This window comes from Cervus canadensis, chromosome 22 (assembly GCF_019320065.1).
Source record: "Cervus canadensis isolate Bull #8, Minnesota chromosome 22, ASM1932006v1, whole genome shotgun sequence".
Lineage (NCBI taxonomy): Eukaryota > Metazoa > Chordata > Mammalia > Artiodactyla > Cervidae > Cervus > Cervus canadensis.
Genome location: NC_057407.1, coordinates 43,701,156 through 43,721,771, shown reverse-complemented (window position 1 = coordinate 43,721,771; position 20,616 = coordinate 43,701,156). Strand labels below are relative to the sequence as shown.

At 42.3% G+C, this 20,616-nt stretch overlaps 1 protein-coding gene across 2 annotated transcripts in view; it reads left to right on the top strand.

The window, feature by feature from the left end:
• ABHD5 (abhydrolase domain containing 5, lysophosphatidic acid acyltransferase) overlaps positions 1-18,178 on the top strand; it is a 39,185-nt gene extending 21,007 nt beyond the window's left edge. For both annotated transcript variants that reach the window (XM_043442087.1, XM_043442088.1), the window contains exons 3-7: positions 1,081-1,453; positions 8,360-8,514; positions 12,480-12,591; positions 16,138-16,324; positions 16,917-18,178. In XM_043442087.1, coding sequence (XP_043298022.1) covers positions 1,081-1,453; positions 8,360-8,514; positions 12,480-12,591; positions 16,138-16,324; positions 16,917-17,006 — 917 coding nt within the window. In that variant the 3' untranslated portion in view covers positions 17,007-18,178. The remainder of the gene's footprint in view (positions 1-1,080; positions 1,454-8,359; positions 8,515-12,479; positions 12,592-16,137; positions 16,325-16,916) is intronic.
• Positions 18,179-20,616: the final 2,438 nt, after the last annotated feature.

The following is a 20,616-nucleotide window of genomic DNA, read 5'->3' as shown; positions in this document are numbered from 1 at the left end:
CTCTCATAGAGGTCACAGTAGTTTTTATGAGAATACTCACACAATATCTGTGTTCAAAATGCCAGTGTGGTTGGGCTTGGCACTAACACCAGCTCACCTCCCTCTCCAGATTGCTGTCATTTCCCTTCACTCAGGTAACGTGGACTCTTAATATTCTCAACAATTGCTGGGTTTCCCTTTCGGCCACCATGTGGGGACAAAACCGAAAGTGATTTCTCAGGTGAAAGTGCAGAAACTCGTGGCTCTCCGGTATTTGTCCCCTGCAGACATACATGCGCAAATCTTTAAGGGATATATCTAAAGTGTAGCTGTTCAACTGATAATGTGAGGTAAAAGGATTTCAAATTAGTTCCATCTTTAGTCAGTTTGGGGGGAGATTTAAAGTATTTAGTCCTGTAGCACTGAGGATAAGAACGATGTTTTATCTACACAACTGTGATTGTTTATTTTCTCTGAAGTATTTACTTTTGTGGATCTGAACTCAGACTACCCAGCACTCACACTGAAGAGTTCCTTCCATACCCTGTGATCTTTTTCTACTAAACCTTGTGGTGACTTAAGATTTCAACACATGTTCAATACGCATGCTGTTAATCCTTCCCTAAATTCATGATGACTTTTTAGGAAAAAGTATTTCTTTTGAGTCTGACTTCAATCTTTAATGCTTAACCTTCAAGTGTTCTACACATACAAGATACTGTTACTTTGTTATTGTCGGTAAAGCCAGAGACCTTAAAATAATGGATTCAGTGACCACTATGTCCCTCTCCAGCACCCTCCACTGATGGATGTGTAAGGAAGTCCAAAGAGCTAATATGACTTGCCAGGAAACCTAGGACACAGGTACTTGAGACTTGTCTGAGATAGCTCTTCCTACTAAGGTGTGAGATATGGTCATTAAGAATTACCTGGTTCAATAAAATGTGTACATTTTTTTAAGGGCTGACATAATAAAGGCTAAAATCATGTAAATGCATACTAGGTGGTTCCTAGGTGATTAATTTCCAGTTGCTCTGAGACTACTCCCCTTCTCAGAAGTCATGAGGCTAAACAGAATTTCTCTTTTTATGTTCCCGTTAGGTGTCCCCTGCACATACAAAAAAGGATCCGTTCGTATATCTAATGGAAATAAAATATGGACACTGAAGCTCTCTCATAATATTTCAAATAAGACTCCACTTGTCCTCCTTCATGGTTTTGGAGGAGGTCTTGGACTCTGGGCACTGAATTTTGGCGATCTTTGCACCAATAGACCTGTCTATGCTTTTGACCTGCTGGGCTTTGGACGAAGTAGTCGACCCAGATTTGACAGTGATGCAGAAGAAGTGGAGAATCAGTTTGTGGAATCCATTGAAGAGTGGCGATGTGCCCTTGGACTGGACAAAATGATCTTGCTTGGACACAACCTAGGTGGGTTCCTGGCTGCTGCTTACTCACTGAAGTACCCATCCAGGTGAGTGGGGGTGTCAGAAGAGAGGCACCCAAGCATCCGTTTCCGGTTCCCCTCTTTGGTGGTGGTTGGTGTCTGATCCTTCGAAAACAGACATTCTCTTAAAGGACCCTGTAGATCAAACAGCCACAGCTGATGGCCAGTTTAGTAGCAGAAATAATATTGTCAGGTTTTCCTGTTATATCTGCTACGTAGGAGGCTTGTAAAAGGACTTTTTATTTATTAGAATGTACACAATTTAAGCCACAAGTTGTGGTTGTTCTGTTGTTACTATTTACTTAGACCTATAGATCCAGCAGGCTTTTCCTAGCCTTTTCTAGGTTTCAGGAAGCAGCAGTAAGAAACCAGAGAAATTAGAACACATAGGCTCTTGTGCTGTCTTTATGGCTTAGAGGAAATCACTTAACTCTAAATTTTAGTTTCCTCATCTCTTAGGTACAGAAAATATACCCACATTATATCTTGTAGCATTTTTATTCTACTGTGCCCTAACCTTTATTGCTATAGAATTTTTTTTCAGAGTCATTAAATTAATGATTGTTTACTTCAGAATCTTTGTAGTATCTACGCCTTCCTTTACCGTATTTTCTTATGCTGTTTCCTATTATTTATGTTGCTAATCTGAGAGGAGGTCACATTGGAGTGCTCAGAAAATAGAAGCAAAGCTCATTTTTGTTTTGTTCATCTTTTTGGAAAGAAAACAAAAAACTGTCAGCATTTTTGTGCCGCCAGTGTATTTTTCCACTGGAGTAGTGGACTAATCCAGAATTGTGACCGACTTTGACGCTGAGGTCTGTGAATGGGATGACGGTCCTTTTCAGAGGCGGGGGTGCACGTGTCGGGCCGTCCCGTGGCAGAACTGCGGGTGTCCTGTTCACACAGCACAGTCCTCTCCGCGCTGGAGGGTAAAGCGGGCTTGTCACCGTGCAGGTCTGTGCTCTCAAAAGAAATCCAGATTTCCTTCTTCTAGTTGGCTTTTTGGGGATTATTGTCTTTTATCAAGTCCTACTCTCAGTGATGAACAACTGCCTGTGTTTGTGGGGAAGGAGCGATTACTCTTCTGGTATAATGAAACATGGCTGTCTGTGGAGGTTGGGCTTCCTCTGGTTCTGGTCAGGTATTTATTTTGTTTTTATCGGAGTGGAATTACTTTACAGTGTTGTGTTAGTTTCTCCTGTACAACAGTGTGAATCAGCTCTGTGTACACATGTATCTCCTCCCTTCTGAGTCTCCTTCCCAGCCCACCCCGCCTCCCACGCCTCTGGGTCATCACAGAGCCCTGCGCCGAGCTGCCTGTGCTGTATAGAGGCTTCCCACCAGCTGTCTGTTTTACACATGGTCAGTGCTGCCCTCTCAACTCATCCCACCCTCTACTCTCCCTCTGTGTCCACAAGTCCATTCTTCTTGTCAGGTATTTATAATGTCTATCCTGTGGTACTCATTCCCTGGAGGTGGGACATGGCACTCCGTGGGCCAGGCTCTGGTCATGAAACCATACGTCACAGGTTCCTGTCCCTTCAAGGCTATCTGCCATTTAGATCACTTGGTGAGATTTTCATTTGCAGTTGGGAACTGCTCTAAAGAAATAAGCTACTTCAGTGATTTAGAAGGGAATAACCACTTGAAAACCATCTATAAAAGAGAATAAGGGAGCAGAACAAGTATGTAAAATAAAGCCAGTGATCCCTGCATTGAACTGACTACGGTTTAGAAAATGATTCTTGAATGCTTGTGCCTAATAAATCTGAACTACTGTGTGAGGACCAAGAATCACTAAGTATTAGCAATGGATGAATGAGAGAATGCTTGAAATAATTAGCATGTTTAAATTGGCTGCTTGCTGCTAAATATTGAGTGAAACTCTACAGAATGTGTTGGATATGAAGGCCTATATTTTTTACTGCATAAAAATTGAATCTTGAAACACAAGTTGATTTCAAAATAACAAGGTTCTTCGGGTTTTCAGAGATCCCAAGTCATGAGTGAAGGCCAGTGTGTTTTTTTCTTATTACTATTAATGGTCCCGACTTGTGTTAATTTCTTACCTTACAGAAAATTTTCCTCCTCCATCCTGACCAAGCAAATTCATTCAAATTTACATAGAAGATCTGATGTTATGGCTAACTGAACAATTCAGCAGATTCACAGATCCAGACATAGTTAAAAACAAGTGATGGCCACCTACATGTGTTCATAATTATAGCAAGCTCAACAGTCAGTGAGGTTTAGCATTAGGTGTTTCTTCAAGTTTCACTCATACTAAACATCTGGGTGGTCGTCAGGGTCACCATCTGTGTGATCTGAGAGGTTTTACCTGAGCCAGAAAAGCTGCTGGGTGGCATATACATATTTCCTCTGGTGCAGTAGCATAGTCTGTTTTGTAAGGAACTGCCTGCTCTAAATGTCACTTATCCAACTTTAACTTGATCCAAGTACCTTTTTAAAAACTTTTGTTTAGAATTATTTTGAGAGAGAGGTACAGAGATTCCTTATGTAATCCCCGTTCCTACATGTGCACAGCCTCCCCTACAAGGACCATTTTTATTACGCTGTCTTGAGTTTAAAATAAATCTTTGCATTTCAGAAAGACTTTGGTGGGAGGGTGAGAGGAGAGGGGAAATGGTCTAATAGAGACCAAATGAAATTCAGTTAATTTCCTTCACTCACTGTGCAGCTTGTCTTTTTTTTTTTTTTTTGAGTGGACTTTGAGAATACCACTTTCTGCTTTGCTGCCTCAGGTATGACAGATATAGTTTTCATCATTTTTCTCCTAAGAGAACCACATCTCTTTAACTTCTGTTGTTTCTATGCATGGAGGAAAAACCCACAAAGGCAACATTTTTTTTGTTGCTTACTGGGACTTAAGTCCCAATCTATACATATTAACCCTGTCTTTTATGGGCAGTCCCATTCTTTCATTCTTGGTTTATTTTTATAGGACGGTTTGGGAAGAAGAGTAAAAATTCCCAGTTTAAAGTACTTGTTTAGGAAGAATTCCAATAATAGAGAACAAGTGAAAACTGATTTTTTCCAGTTTTTGGTACATTAGGTCAACCTGTGTGCTTGATCTCTATGAGCAGCAGAGTGCCTCTGTCCGTAAAAGTTGTCCTACCTTGTGGCAGTGACCCCATATATTTCCCAGATTCTTGATACTGATTATCAAGAATCAGTACTCAATGATTCAGCAATTGTGATACTTGATGTTAAAGTACCTGGATGGCTGATTCATATCAATGTATGACAAAACCCACTGAAATGTTGTGAAGTAATTAGCCTCCAACTAATAAAAAAAATAAAATAAAATAAAATAAAAGTACCTGGCTGAACCCTCCATTGAAATGCCAGTGTTGAATGAAACACCCTAACATTATAATCTAGCAGGTTGTGTGTTTAAATAATGTTGAGTGACTTTGTGTGCCTGTAAGGCTTACAGTGCATTGGGGGGAGAGACAGAAATAACCTCGTGAGTAGCATGCCAGTTGTGAGGTCTCTTGATGAATACCTGGCCCTGTCTCAGGGTCCATTATGGTACTCTAAAGAGGTACAACTGGAGCTGCCGTGGAGGTCTCAAAGGAAAGTAGCAGGAGAGCATTCTAGGCAGTAGGGACAGAAATCGCAAAGGGCCTGTGCTAGGGGGACACCTGGGCCATTCTGGAAAAGCAGTGTAGTGGATGGGCAGAGAACTTACGAACTGATTAATAGATTATTCCATATGGAGGCACATACCCCTTGTTCCTTCCCCCAAAATGACCTTAGTTCATCTCGGTTCTCATACCATGATGTGTAATAGTTAGACAGGTTGCCTGTGATTTTACTTGTAGATGGGTGTGCTGTATTACAAGCAGGAACCACTCACTGGGTGAGGTGTCCTGGGCTGCCATGCTACACCACAAAATCTTCTTCATCAAGCAGTGTCTGATCACCACAAGGCGGCCACAGAGGGAGAGTAAACCAGCAGAAATAGCCAAAGATCCCATCTCCTTTCTTACATCTGTGTGTTCCTTTTTAATTTGCTTTTACTTCTGGCTCCTGCCACTCAGGATCCCATGGGCTTCTCCGATGGCTCAGTGGTAAAGAATTCACCTGCCAAGTAGCAGAGATCCAGGAGATATGGGTTTGATCCCGGGGTCAGGAAGATCCCCTGGAGGAGGAAACAGCAGCCTGCTCCATTCTTGCCTGGAAAATCCCATGGACAGAGGAGCGTGGCAGGCTGCAGTCCACGGGGTTGCAAAAAGTTGGACATGACTTAGCAACTAAACAACAACAACTCAGGATCCTGTACAAAGACAGTCTTTTTTATAGGTATTTGTCATAAACTAAGGAAAAGGACACTATGAGAACTTCTGTTAACTTAGAAAGTGTTTAACAAAGAGATCATTCCAAGTCACAACCGAATAGGTTACATCTGGTCTTTTTCACTCAAAGGTTTTCAGATCATCTTGCTTTTTTGATCTTGCCTGGCTGTCTCCTGACCATGTGGAGCTGGGCTGAGCATTTCTTATTGGTTCCTCTTGAGATGAAAGACTGTTCTACTTGACCCAGTTAGGGGTATTTAAGTTCATTGTTCTGTGCTCCATCCTCCCCTCAGTAGCTTGGAACTAATGGGAAATACCTGGGGCTAACTTCATCTCAAGAATGTCTCATTTGTGTACTGACTTCTTTCTAGTCCTTTTCCTTGCTTCTTAGTAGGTCCTGTAAACTCCTTTGTACATTTTGGTTCTGAGTCTGGCTGTTTTGTTGTATTATTACTGGCTGGTGGCTGACTTTATGTCACATGAATGCCTGGTTTGTATAGCCTTGTTGGCCTTTAGGCTTAGCCCTTACATGAGCATGTTGAAGCAGGTGTTATCTACTTCTTAGGCCTGGAGGCTGTAATCTGGTCATCATCTTCAGACTCAAGACCTACTGTAATGACTAAGCTGGAGAAGAATGCTTCTTTATGTTTTGAAACTGATGAACTGTTCTCTTGTTCCTGCTTTGCTGGTTCTTTGTTTTTCTTGTAGTTTGCATTAGTCTCTGAATCTCAATAAAGATGTCTGATAAGCTGACTCACATGCTATCTGGCTAGACCCATTCTTTAAGCCTAGATGTGAACTGACAATCCCATCAAGCTGTCCTCTTTGGGATATTAGAAGGTGGGTTCTGGATTACTATATGAGTTTGGATCCCAGGTAGAGCAATGGTAAAGAATCCACTTGCCAGTGCAGGAGACACAGGTTCAATCCCTGCGTCGGGGAGCTCCCCTGGAGACAGAAATGGCAACCCACTCCAATATTCTTGCCTGGAGAATCCCATGGACAGAAGAGCTGGCCGGGCTACAGTTCTTGGGGTTGCAAAGAGTCGGATGCGACTAAGTGACTGAGCGCGCGCGCGCACACCCACACACATTAAAAGTAAATAATTCCTGTCAAATGAGTCACACAGTACAGCTCAGCTTTCTTCTCATGTCATGAGATGAAAGATGGGGCTGAGTATTCTCCAAGAGTCCATGGAGCTCTATGCTCTGGGTCTGTTCTCTGAAGCTTTCTGTCTGAGAAAATGCTGTCATAGCAAAGTACTCTTTACTAACTAATCTGTGCTGACAAAAATACTAAAACTTTTTATTATTTATGTATTTGTTCTGGCTTTTCTGGATCTTGGCCGCTGTGTGGGCTTTTCTGTAGTTGCAGCGAGCAGGAGGTACTCCCTGGTTGCGGTGTGTTGGCTTCTCGTTGCAGTGGCTTCTCTTCTTCTGGAGCACAGGCTGTAGGCACACGGGCTCAGTAGTTGCGGCACACAGGCTTTGTTGCTCCATGGCATGTGGAATCTTCCCAGACCAGGGATTGAACCCAGGTCTCCTGCATTGACAGGTGAATTGTTTAGCACTGGACCACCAGGGAAGTCCGGAAATAATAAAACTTTTTACATTGGGAATAATAGCTATTGTTCCCATATTCTGGTTTCTTTACCTTTCTATTTCAATTGTGACTTAGGAAAGGGACTTCAGAATCAGTGTCAGTTCATCCTTGGGAGATCTTTGCTGGCATTTCTTGGCTGTTTTGGCTACAGTTGAATATTGTTTTATGTCAGGATATTTCTGTTTTGTTGAGGATCTTGATGATGTGTAGTACTGTGTTGCAATCATGAAGACATGGTTCTGGTTTTCCCTCATCGGAAAGATGCTTCATTAGATGGAAAAATTAAAACTCTTGGTGCTGCGAAGCAATTTGATATGGGTTTGAACTGAAGCTATTCTATCTCTTTAATCAGTAAGGAAAGAATTAGGAACAGAATCTCATGCCAGGATGTCGTGATGTTATGGGTAGGGTACATGTGTTCCTGTTCATCAAACTGAAATCCCAAACCAGGGGGTATATTTTCGGCCCATAGTGTTACATTATTTTCGTGTTTGTGAAAAGTTCATTCAAAGTCCTTTTGAATCCACCCAAAGTCCTAATGCTTCTTAAACTTGTAGAATGATTTGGTTCATAGGAAATAACTATTGTTGGTGCCTGAAGTTATTTTATGAGTGTAATATTAATCTCCAGTCATTTCTGAAGTATCAACCTTGAGATATATGGAACCATATCATTTGCCAGAGTGTAGCTTAAACAACAAATGCTGTCTTTTCTTGATTCTCAAGAATAGCTACAGTTATCGTATACCCTTTCACACATCCATCATCCATTCTTATCTACATTTAGATGGATTAAATATGAAGCCCTCTTTCTACCAGACACCTCTCGAATCCTACCAGATCTCATCAGTTTACATATAATAAGAGGAAGATGTAACCTGTTCAGTCCTCAGTTTTCTCTTCAATGCCAGGTGTTTGAAGGAGGTTCATTCTGCCTTTATAAATCATGTAAGTTCTTTGTAGTCCTGGGGTGAATTTGCCAAATGATCTTTAGTCTGTTCTTTCCCGTACAGGGTTAGTCATCTCATTTTAGTGGAGCCTTGGGGTTTTCCTGAACGACCAGACCTTGCTGATCAAGAGAGACCAATCCCAGTTTGGATCAGAGCCTTGGGAGCAGCGTTGACTCCCTTTAACCCTTTAGCTGGCCTCAGGATTGCAGGGCCCTTTGGTGAGTGCTTTTATATCTGTATCCTGTGTGTGCGTTTGTGCTCAGTTGTGTCCCACTTTGTGACCCCACCCACCAGACTCCTCTGTCCATGGGATTCTCCAGGCAAGAATACTGGAGTGGGTTGCCGTTTCTTTCTCCAGGGGATCTTCCCAACCCAGAGGTCAAACCACATCTCTTGCATCTCCTGCATTGGCAGGTGGATCCTTTACCACTGTGCCACCCGGAATGCCACATATCTGTATCCTGGGAGAGCAAAATGTTTATAGAGAACAACAGAGGTGTACTTGCTGATTACCATTGTTAGTTAAAATCTTGAAAACAAAAACAAACCTTACTTTTTCTCCTCCTTTATAAAGTACCGGTCAATGCCTAAAGAGGACTGAAACCAGGCTCCTCTCCTTAAAGAGGAATCTTTATATGGTAAACATTACAGATTATTAGCAGGCAGAGGACATGGAAAATGCTAAGGCTGAGGTTAGGCGACCTTGAACATTCTGAAAAAGGCCAAGCCAGCAGTGTCGTCGGTAGTGTATCTACTAGCCCGGGGCATGGGAGGAGGTGATCTGTTGGGGCCTGTAAGCAGCTGATGATATCCAGCTGACAGGTTACAAAGCCAGACCTAATCGACCTGGGATAACAACCATCACTCAGATTCCTTTCTTGCCCCATAATGTTAGTGTTTAGAAGATAAAGTCATTCTTTCCTACAAAGATTTGGGGAAGTCTCTGATTTAAGTTCATTTCACTCTTGACTCCTCTTTCTCAGCCTCACTCACCTCGTTGTCACAGATGGTGACACCTGGTCTGCACCTCTGCCTTTCCCTCTTACGGCTTGTGTCAGTGAGAAAGGCTTTAGGCTGGAAGTAACAGAAGACCTCAGCGGCCTAAAGCAGAAGGCCTTTTATTGTTTTCTTAACAGTCTGGAGGCAGGTGGTTTTAGCATTTTTTTCTAGAAGCTGGCTCCTTGGTGAAAGGGTCTGGGTCTACGTATGTGATTCTCTTGACCTTTTACCTCACAGTTCAGTGGTTGCTGTTACAGAAGTGTCAGCTCGCCAAGCAGCACTATGAACAAGAGGAAGAGAAAGCATAAGGCTCTATGTCGGGGAAGAAGGTCGCCCCTGGGAGCCCAAGCAGGCTTCCCCGTGTGTCTCTGCCCACTCCTGATGTTCTTCCATCAACCAAGAAGAAGACTTTTCTGTGACTAATCAGTCATCCTTCATTCATTTCCAAGGGTTTGAGTGAGGGACCTGCTTTCCTGGGCACGTTGCTGCCTAACTGACACACAGAAGTCAGGTTCGCTTAGTAGGAAAAAGAAGATTGGCGTGGTGGATGGGTGAGGGTGTGGCAGTAACTTCTGTGTAGGTGGCTATAGACTCTGCCACCCTATGCCCAGACCCAGCCCCTCCTGTCCCAGTGCCATCCCTTTGGGGTGTGGAGAGCAGCGGGACGCAGGAATGAGAAGAGGGCATAGAGACTGAATTGGTGACCACGCCACATGCCCTCAGTACTGATGTAGATAACCTCTCTTCACCAGGCCAGTTCAGTTCAGTTGCTTAGTCGTGTCCAACTCTTTGCAACCCCATGGCCTGTACAAACCAGTCTTCCCTCTCCATCACCAACTCCTGGAGCCTACTCAAACTCATGTCCATCACGTCGGTGATGCCATCCAACCATCTCATCCTCTGTCATCCCCTTCTCCTCTCGCCTTCAATCTTTCCCAGCATCAGGGTCTTTTCCGGTGATTTGGTTCGTCACATCAGGTGGCCAAAGTATTGGAGTTTCAGCTTCAGAATCAGTCCTTCCAATGAACATTCAGGACTGATTTCCTTTAGGATGGACTGGTTGGATCTCCTTGCAGTCCAAGGGACTCTCAAGAGTCTTCACCAACACCACAGTTCAAGAGCATCAGTTCTTTGGCACTCAGCTTTCTTTGTAGTCCAATTCTCACATCCATATGTGACTACTGGAAAAACCATAGCCTTGACTGGATGGACGTTTGTTGGCAAAGTAATGTCTCTGCTTTTTAGTATGGTGTCTAGGCTGGTCATAGCTTTTCTTACAAGGAGCAAGTGTCTTTTAATTTCATGGCTGCAGTCACCATCTGTAGTGATTTTGGAGCCCCCAAAATAGTCTCTCACTGTTTCCGTTGTTTCCCAGTCTGTTTGCCATGAAGTGATGGGACCGGATGCCATGATCTTAGTTTTCTGAATGTTGAGTTTTAAGCCAACTTTTTCACTCTCCTCTTTCACTTTCATCAAGAGGCTTTTTAGTTTTTCTTCACTTTCTGTCATGAGGGTAATGTCATCTTCATATCTGAGGTTATTGATATTTCTCCCGGCAATCTTGATTCCAGCTTGTGCTTCTTCCAGCCCAGCATTTCGCATGATGTACTCTGCATATAAGTTAAATAAGCAGGGTGACAATATAGAGCCTTTACGTATTCCTTTCCTGATTTGGAACTAGTCTGTTGTTCCATGTCCAGTTACAACTGTTGCTTATTGACCTGCATACCGATTTCTTAGGAGGCAGGTCAGGTGGTCTGATATTCCCCTCTCTTAGAAGAATTTTCCACAGTTTGTTGAGATCCACACAGTCAAAGGCTTTGGCCTAGTCAATAAAGCAGAAGTACATGTTTTCCTGGAACTCTTTTGCTTTTTTGATGATCCAGCTACTCTACAGGTAGCAATAATGTGGAAAGTAAAGGATGAGAGGAAATCAGGAGATAATGATGGGGAAGGGAAAGGCCGAGGAGGGCCCTTTAAAGCCATGCCCTCTGCCTCCCATTGGTGCTCACACAGGGTGGTGAGGGTAGTATAGAATGTCTCCTGCATCATGAGAATCCTTGGTGGAGCTGTGTGGTTCCTTCAGAGAATCAGGGAGGCAGGTGAAGGAAGCAAGTAAGACCTTGCTACAGTAATGGGCAGTCGCAGCAGAGAGGGAAACCAGTCAGTCCTTGGGCCCTAGAAGGGAAAACAGTGACTTGATAAAAGGTTCCTACTCTTCTTCCTCTTTCCTCTGGGGGCCCTGCCCCTGCCTCTCATCTCAGGGCTGGGACTGTGGGAGCCACTGTGGATGACCTTAGTGGGCAGTAAGTACTGCTAGTGTTCCAAGAAGAAAGTCTGAATGCATTTTCCCAAGAAATATTTATATCCCAGTTCACTTCATTTGGCTTCCCTTGTGGCTCAGATGGTAAAGAATGCCTGAAATGCAAGAGACCCAGGTTCAATCCCTGGGTCAGGAAGATCTCCTGAAAAAAGAAATGGCAACCCACTCCAGTATTCTTCGACAGAGGAGCCTGGAGGGCTACAGTCCATGGGGTTGCAGAGTCGGACACAACTGAGTGACTTTCACTTCACTTTACTTCATTTAGATGCTAATGTGTTGTAAATGTGGAAAAGATATAAATTATTAAGTTAATTTTATGGTATGCCTTGTCATATTCACCTGCCTTGTTTAATAGAATTTATTTTCCTACAAAAACAAGTTTTAGGCAACTGTTTTTGACCTCCTGAAGCATATCTGTAAGTCAGTATATGAGAGTCTTTCATTCTTATTTTAATCTTTCCTTAGGGAACTTGAGAGCAATTTCTAGGATCTGTGCTTTTTTGAACCTAAAATGCATGTTTGAACATATGCATAATATAGCATTTAATATTTATTATAGAAGCAAACACTGAAATCTTCTCTTGTTTAGTATCGTTTAGTGACTCAATCATGTCTGACTTTTTGCAACCCTATGAACTGTAGCCAGCCAGGCTTCTCTGTCCTTGGGGTTTCCCAGGAAAAAATACCGGAGTGGGTTGCCATTTCCTTCTCCAGGGGATCTTCCTGACCCAGGGATCAAATCTGCGTCTCTTGCACTGGCAGGCGGATTCTTGACCACTGAGCCACCAGGGAAGCCCCAAAGTCTTCTCTGCTAATATATAAATTAATTACAACTTAAAATGTTTGTTTCCTATTACATAGGTTTAAGTCTAGTACAGCGTTTAAGGCCTGATTTCAAACGGAAGTATTCTTCAATGTTTGAAGATGATACAGTGACAGAATACATCTACCACTGTAATGTCCAGACTCCGAGGTAAGGGTCTCGATTCTAAATTTACTGTGTTTGTGTTTTAGACTTTTCTTTTTTGAAAATGTGTGAACAGTCCAGGAGATATTTATCAGTATGTAAATGACTCAATTTTAAAGGACAAGTAGTTTTTTGTTTTTTTTTTTTATGTCTCTCTTTTTTTTTTTTTTTTTTATTAGTTGGGGCTAATTACTTCACAACATTTCAGTGGGTTTTGTCATACATTGATATGAATCAGCCATAGATTTACACTTATTCCCCATCCCGATCCCCCCTCCCATCTCCCTCTCCACCCGATTCCTCTGGGTCTTCCCAGTGCACCAGGCCCGAGCACTTGTCTCATGCATCCCACCTGGGCTGGTGATCTGTTTCACCATAGATAGTATACATGCTGTTCTTTTGAAACATCCCACCCTCACCTTCTCCCACAGAGTTCAAAAGTCTGTTCTGTATTTCTGTGTCTCTTTTTCTGTTTTGCATATAGGGTTATCGTTACCATCTTTCTAAATTCCATATATATGTGTTAGTATGCTGTAATGTTCTTTATCTTTCTGGCTTACTTCACTCTGTATAAGGGGCTCCAGTTTCATCCATCTCATTAGGACTGGTTCAAATGAATTCTTTTTGGCGGCTGAGTAAAATTCCATGATGTATATGTACCACAGCTTCCTTATCCATTCATCTGCTGATGGGCATCTAGGTTGCTTCCATGTCCTGGCTATTATAAACAGTGCTGCGATGAACAGGGCAAGTAGTTATTAATTTATTCATCTATTCATGGAGGACCTGTGATGTAGAACACTGTACTAGAGTCTGATGAGAGATGAAAAAGTCAGATGTACTTTCTTCCCTTAAGGGGCCCATGGACAAGTTGAGGGAAGTCTTGGTCTTGGGTGTCTTGTTAAGGTGACCCGAGTTGAGAGATCATAAAGAATTTCAAATAAAACAGTGTTCTCAAATTGAGTATGAATGTTGTACAAAAAAGGAGCTCTGGTGTAAACAAAAGTAAATGGTCTTCTATACCATAGATCTTCTTAGAACCCTTTATTATGCCAAAGGGTTTTAAATCTGCCAGGCGTGTGGCAGAGACAGGGCAGCCTTTTCAGGTTCGTTTGCTGTTGGCGCCCCTCTGTACACAGCACCTCTTCAGTCCTGTGCGTCAGCCTGAGAAACACCGAGAAGGGAGAGGGGGTGGGGAGTCTGACAGTGATTAGGGGAGAGAGCACAGTAGCTAGAGGAAGCAAGAGAGCCAAGCAAAGGTATAGCTTATTAAAAAAAAAAAAAAAAAAAGACTTCTAGATCTCAGATACAAGGTATGAGTGGAGAGAATGGAGCTTGAAAGTCTTGAGGAGCTAGGAGGAGCCCCAAAGCCAGAGCCTAGAGTCTGTAGGCAGAGGATCGAGAACGGAGTGTGATGGTGAGAGCTCCGGTTTCCGTTCTGCGTTCTGCACCAGGATTGTTGAAGGAGTTTATCAGAAATGTGATGTCTGAACCCTGCCTCTGAGACTGATTGAGCAGTTCTGGGCTGCATCTTTACCAAACACTTCTGATGACTCCAGTAGAGGTGGGCCATAGACTATACTTTAAAATGTAAAAATGGTTACTCATCCTTTCTAAGATCCAGACTTGGGTGAAAGGCTGAGAGGTGAGATGCAGAAATAGCTCCTTCAGTTTCGTTTTCTTTGCCTCTCTCACTTCTCTCAAGGCTTCTCTGGTGGTCAGATGGTAAAGAATTTGCCGCCAGTGCAGGAAATCTGGGTTCAATCCCTGGGTCAGGAAGATCCCCTGGAGAAAGAAACGAGAACCAACTCCAGTATTCTTTCCTGGGAAATCCCATGGACAGAGGAGTCTGGCGGGCTACCTTCCGTGGGGTTGCAAAGAGTCAGACACAACTGAGCAACTAATACCACTTCTCTCAAAGAATATGTACACCTACTTTATTAGAAAGATTGAGGCCATGAGAGCACTGGAGGTATAGCTGTAGCTTCCTTTTTTTTTGATAAAGTAGGTTATAGGTTGTCTGCCAAAGGGAAGGGAGGCCAGAGAGGTTTGGAGTCCGCAAGTGACTGATGTTTTGTGGCTCACCAGGCACTTGACTTGGGTGGATTAGGTCTGAACACTTGACTGATTTATCCCAGCAATTGTCAGTGGCCTGTTCCGGGGAACTCATCTGTCTGTCTGTCTGGTCTCACTGTTTTGTTCTTCACCTGCTCACATTTCACAATCACATGTGCCCGTGTAGGCCTAGTTTGTGGCCTGTCCTGTGGTGGCCCTTGAACTCACAAGTGTCCATTCACAAGTATGCCTCGTACCACAGAGAGCAGAGAAGTGACCACAGAATGGATCTGTCTGAGGAGTTTGTCAGATGTTCTGTATTCTTTTGTGTGACGGTCAGTCAGGTGTGGCCCACATGAGAAGACGTAGGAGAGGCTCGAGAGAACAAAGTTTTGTACACTCACGGTTCCTGAAGCGGAGTCACTGAGGAAGGCTCACAGAAGATGCAGCAGGTTTTGATCAGGTGGTAGAAGACAGGCGTGAGGGGAACTCCAGGCAGGAACCTTTATTGGGTTTTGTGGGAGAGGCAGGCAGCGCAGGGTGGGCAGCGTAGGATGGACTGTTTAAATTATTTCAGCAGGCTCTAAGATATCCAGGGGGTTTCCAGTTTGGCACCTGGCCCTGGGATGACTAAGGCAGAGGAACATCACCTCCTGGGATGTGCAGGCCAGACAGAAGAGGCGCAGCTCCATGTTAGTTAGTTTGCATATAAAGGGGTGGTCCCAGCTGAGTCCTTTGGTATCTCTAAAAATAAGAGCCCAAGAGGCAGGCTCTTACCAGCCAGAGCGATTTTTAGGGGGACTTCCTGACAGTCCATTGGCTAAGACTGCACACTCCCAATACAGGGGGCTCAGGTTCTATCCCCAGTCAGGAAGCTAGATCCCACTTGCCACAACTCAAGATACCAAATGCTGCAGCAAAGATTGAAGATCCCACACGCTGCAACGAAGACCCAGTGCATCCAAATAAATAAATATGTTTGTTTTTTAAAAAAAGATTTTCACAGGTGTCAAGCATCATAATATGCAGAAAATTAAAAATATGTAACAGTTCACAAAGAATACTTAATCTGAATTTGTTCTTATCTTGGTGTTGATGTTGCCATTGTAGGTAAAAAACTGGTGTCATGAACCTGTGGAAAAGCTGCCTTGTGACTAAGTTAGAGTGGAAAAAAACAAACAAACATATTTCCACTCTCCCCAAAGGAAATTTGATAATTTTATGATAGGGACTTAGGGTCACATGTTTTGATTTGAAGGAGGATCATTTTTTGTAAGAGTTTTTTTTTAGAGGTTAAAACATCCTTGTTTATCTAACAAAAAAAGTATATCTTCTGTGAGGCTTGTTCCTTACACTTCCTAGTAAATTATTTTCTGTGCAAGCTGCAGTCTTTCTTAAATGGGGGAGAATCTGAATATATGAGCGTGTTTTAATAGAGGTGAGAGTGTGATGTGCGCTAGCCCCGAGAATCATGCATGTGATTTTTCTCTCTTTAAGTGGTGAGACTGCATTCAAAAACATGACTATCCCTTACGGATGGGCAAAAAGGCCAATGCTCCAGCGAATTGGCAAAATGCACCCTGACATTCCAGTTTCCGTGATCTTCGGCGCGCGATCCTGCATAGATGGCAATTCTGGCACCAGCATCCAGTCACTACGACCACAGTCATATGTGAAGACGATAGTAAGTGTGTGGTGTAGTTTTGGTTCTCAGTTGCTTGTGAAGTCTGTTGTATTACCTTTGCTTTCATTGAGCTGTCTGGTCATCCCTGCGCCTTCACATCGAAGCTGTACCTGCAGTCTTGGTCAGAGACCTGTAGTCGCCTGTGGTGGGGGCAGGATTTGATCCAAACAAATCTTCATGTCCAGACAGCAAATTGCCATTCTTGGGGCCTTGTCTGTCCTGGAGCCACAGCATCTCTGAGGTGGGAGAGACCAAACCAGGGATAGACAGGCCCAGTAGCGTCTCTACCACCTCCCAAGGCAGCACATTCTCACCTTGGGCAGTGTTTCCGTTGGCCCTACTGTTAGAGATCAACCTAGAATGTTATTTTTGCATCTTAAAACTTTAGTACGATTCACTGGATTTTCTCTTTATTCTCAGATCCTTTATTTAATCAAGTATACACTAGTCACTGCAGATTAGTATTGCTTTTTCTTTCCTGTTTCATTCATGTATAGCTGTTGTCAGTTGCATTGCTAAGTGTCTTTAAGGGTGTAAAAGCATTCTTAAATGCTTTTACTCGCTGACCACCTGACCGCTTTTGGTTTCCTAGGCCATTCTCGGAGCAGGCCATTATGTGTATGCAGATCAGCCGGAAGACTTCAACCAGAAAGTGAAGGAGATCTGTGACACCGTGGACTGAGCACACTGCAGATGATGTGGGAAAGCCACACGGCCAACAGGCTCCTCAGCAGTGATTTGCCGTCTGTGACGCAGAGGAAGGAATCTGACGCAAGAGCCAGGCAGTCTTTCTGACTGTACTTTGCACATGTTTTCTTTATGAAGCTGCTCACACATTTAGACCAGTTAGTGCCTTCTAGAGGAATGACTTTCCCTTGTCCTACACAAAATCAAAATATACAAGAGTCTCCAAATCCAATAACTGTAATAAAAGTTTATTTGTCCCTCTGCCATAGTGAAAAACTGTAATTTTTCAACTGAAATTTTTATTTCTATCTAACTTTGCTAGGTCCGGTACTTTTTATATTGCCAATTTTAACAAGTGATTTTCTGAGTTTATATACTGTAAAGGTGCACTTTATTTTCCTTGCTTATATATACCATTTCTAATAACTGATAGAGTTACTCAAAATTCAGTGTGTTTTTATGTTAAAAACTTGTCATTTTATTAGAATATGTCACTTCATTTTTGAAATGGAGTGTTGAGACAGGGTTCTGGTTAGGAAGATGGGAACTGATTTCTAGTATTGATTTCTCTGAGTATTTCATCTACTGAAAAACCTTAACTAAAAGTCTCTCCTTTTTTCCCCCATTGATACTGTTATTCTTTTCTGTGAGCCAGGATGCAGCAGAAGGAACAGATTCCCTCACTGAGGGGACATTAAGGCTATTACCTTCCAGTAGGCCAATTATATATTTTCATCTAACTCTTACAGACGGGTGCTAAAACTGGATTATATTTTTACCACTAAAATATAAAATTGGTGGTGCCATTATGTCTCATGGCACCAGAAGTCAACTAATATTGGTTGGTTTTTTTTGGGAAGAGTTTTGTGTTGATTAAATAACTTACATACTTGAAGTTATATGACAGAAGTTCTGTAAGGTTGGTTGAACAATGCGACAGTAACTACCATCAAGTGTAGCACTTTCTTGCTATGTTACTACAAGGGATGCTTCTCTGAAACTGTGAAAAGGCTCCACGTGGTACCTGGCTACTACTGAGAAGACCCTCTGCAAAAGGAAATGGCAGAGGGTGGTTACCAGCAAGGCATCTTAGCCTTCTGTTTTGCTTCACGTTGCTGGTCTAGGAAAAAGATGGTTATGTAAATAAAAATGGTGAACTAGAGCAAACAATGACTTCATGGTTTTGATTGTTGTATTCAATTAGTAAAGTTTTAGCTGTTAGGAAGTGAAAGGTGGTTATCACTGTTGATGAACTGTGAGGGAGACCAGTTGTTCTGTTTTCAACATTATCTTCCCATACAAAAAAAAAAAAGCAAATTTTATTGAAGCACAACAAAAGCTTCCCAGTGAGCAGTTTGGGTCTCTGTTTTGGGATGGACTAGGTTAGGACAGACGGAGAAGGCAATGGAACCCCACTCCAGTACTCTTGTCTGGAAAAATCCCATGGACGGAGGAGCCTGGTAGGCTGCAGTCCTTGGGATCGCTAAGAGTCAGACACGACTGAGCGACTTCACTTTCACTTTTCACTTTCATGCATTGGAGAAGGAAATGGCAACCCACTCCAGTGTTCTTGCCTGGAGAATCCCAGGGACAGGGGAGCCTGGTGGGCTTCCATCTATGGGGTCGCACAGAGTCGGACACGACTGAAGTGACTTAGCAGCAGCAGCAGCAGGTTAGGACAGAAGGTAACAGGAGAGCTAACCCTAGCCTGGAGAATAAAAGTAGTGTTTACTTTTTAGATTTAGAACTATCAATGGTGCAAATAATATGGGTTATTTTGGTATTTTTATTTGATATATTCTCCAGTCTCTGTTATTTCCTTTGCTGGGTAAATGGCAGTTTTCAATTGTCCAAGAAGGTTTCTGCATAGGAAATGTGGTCTTAACCCTTAGAGGGAAGTTACCAGGTTCACTTAGTAGATGGGGCCTCTGGCCACTGATGTTCCAGGTGATTTAGGGAAAAGATGTACCCAAATGTCAAGTGGGACTTATCTTCCTACCAACTGATTTTGCTTTCTTTGAAAATGGTTGTCATAATTCTTTTTTTAAAGGCTAATTTTACCTTGGGCTGTTGCGTATGTCATTTTGTGAAGATTGATTTAGCACAAAAGTTCACAATCCTTGAGTTCCTGAAAATACCATGGGTCCTAAATGTTTTCTTTTCTTAAAAGGATCTATTTGAGCATTTGACCTTTGCTACATCATGCACAAGGTACCTTATTTTACAGAAAAAAAATGTGACTGTGATAGTTATAGTAGGACCAGTGTGTGTTTTCTTGTCTTTGGTATGGCCCTGTTGGTTTATACTAGTTATCACAGGACCATGGATGCAGTGAGTGTTGAGGAACACTTGTCTACATTCTTCCCTTGCAGGCCTTCCCTTGTGGCTCAGCTGGTAAAGAATCCACCTGCGATGCGGGAAACCTGGTTTCGGTCCCTGGGTTGGGAATATCCCCTGGAGAAGGGAATGGATGCCCACTGTAGTATTCTGGCTTGCAAAGAGTTGGACACAACTGAGCAACTTTCACTTCACTAGTGTCTGCATTCTAAGGGAAGGCTGTTCCACCCCTGGCTTTACCTGTATCCACGTGTCCACTAGTATGATATCTGTTTTCTTCTAAAACTAATTTTAAAACAAACTCTAGTTTATCTGGAGTTGGTTTTAGAATATCATCTAGAAGTACTTTTGAAATTTCTCCATTCACATACATTATATATTTATATTTAAAGGGCACACTAAATTCTAGTTAAACAAGAAGCTTTTTCCTATATAAAGGTATTGTAAAGAATAAACTGTAATAGCCAGAAGAACTCAAGAACAGTGCAGAAGGAGGGATAACTCTACTAGATATTATATCACACTATAAACAATGGAGGAAAAGTCCAGGAATTTATTGTATGATAAAGGAATCATCTTATTGGTGGAGAAAAAGACTTTCAAAAGGGATGTTGAAACAAGTGTCGTTAACCATATGGAAGATAATAAAATTGAATCCATTTCTCATACTGTACAGAAGGATAAAATCCGAATGGATTAGAGACCCAATTGTAAAAATGAAACCTTCTAAATAGCTGGAAGAAAACATACCTGAATTCCTTTGTGACCTGAAAGTGGGGGAAATATTCCTGTGACTGAAAATCCAGGAACAATAAAAGGAGGAATTTATATCTTTAATGAAAGAGTTTTGGATGGCCAAAAAAAGCAAAGTTAAAAGTAAATAATAAAGTGGCAAAAAATATTTGCAGCATTTATCACAAAGGGCTGATATAACCCTAATACATAAAGAAATTCTAAACTTTGAAAAGAACCAGAAAGAATGGGCAAAAAGATATGGACAGTTCACAGAAAATAAAATGCAAATAAATAGCTCTTAAACATATGAAGATATACATAAAAAGAGAAATGCAAGTTAAAACCACCAAGATAACCTTTCTTCCCTGTTGAATTGCAAAAAGTGCAAGTTATACAATGCACTGTTAGTGAGACAGTGTGGAAACAGGCACTCCAAACTGTACCGATTCCTGTGGGTGGAATTTGTTAAAAGCTCTCAAAATTAAAAATGAGTTTATCCCTCAACCTTACAGTCTCACTTCTAAGTATCTGGT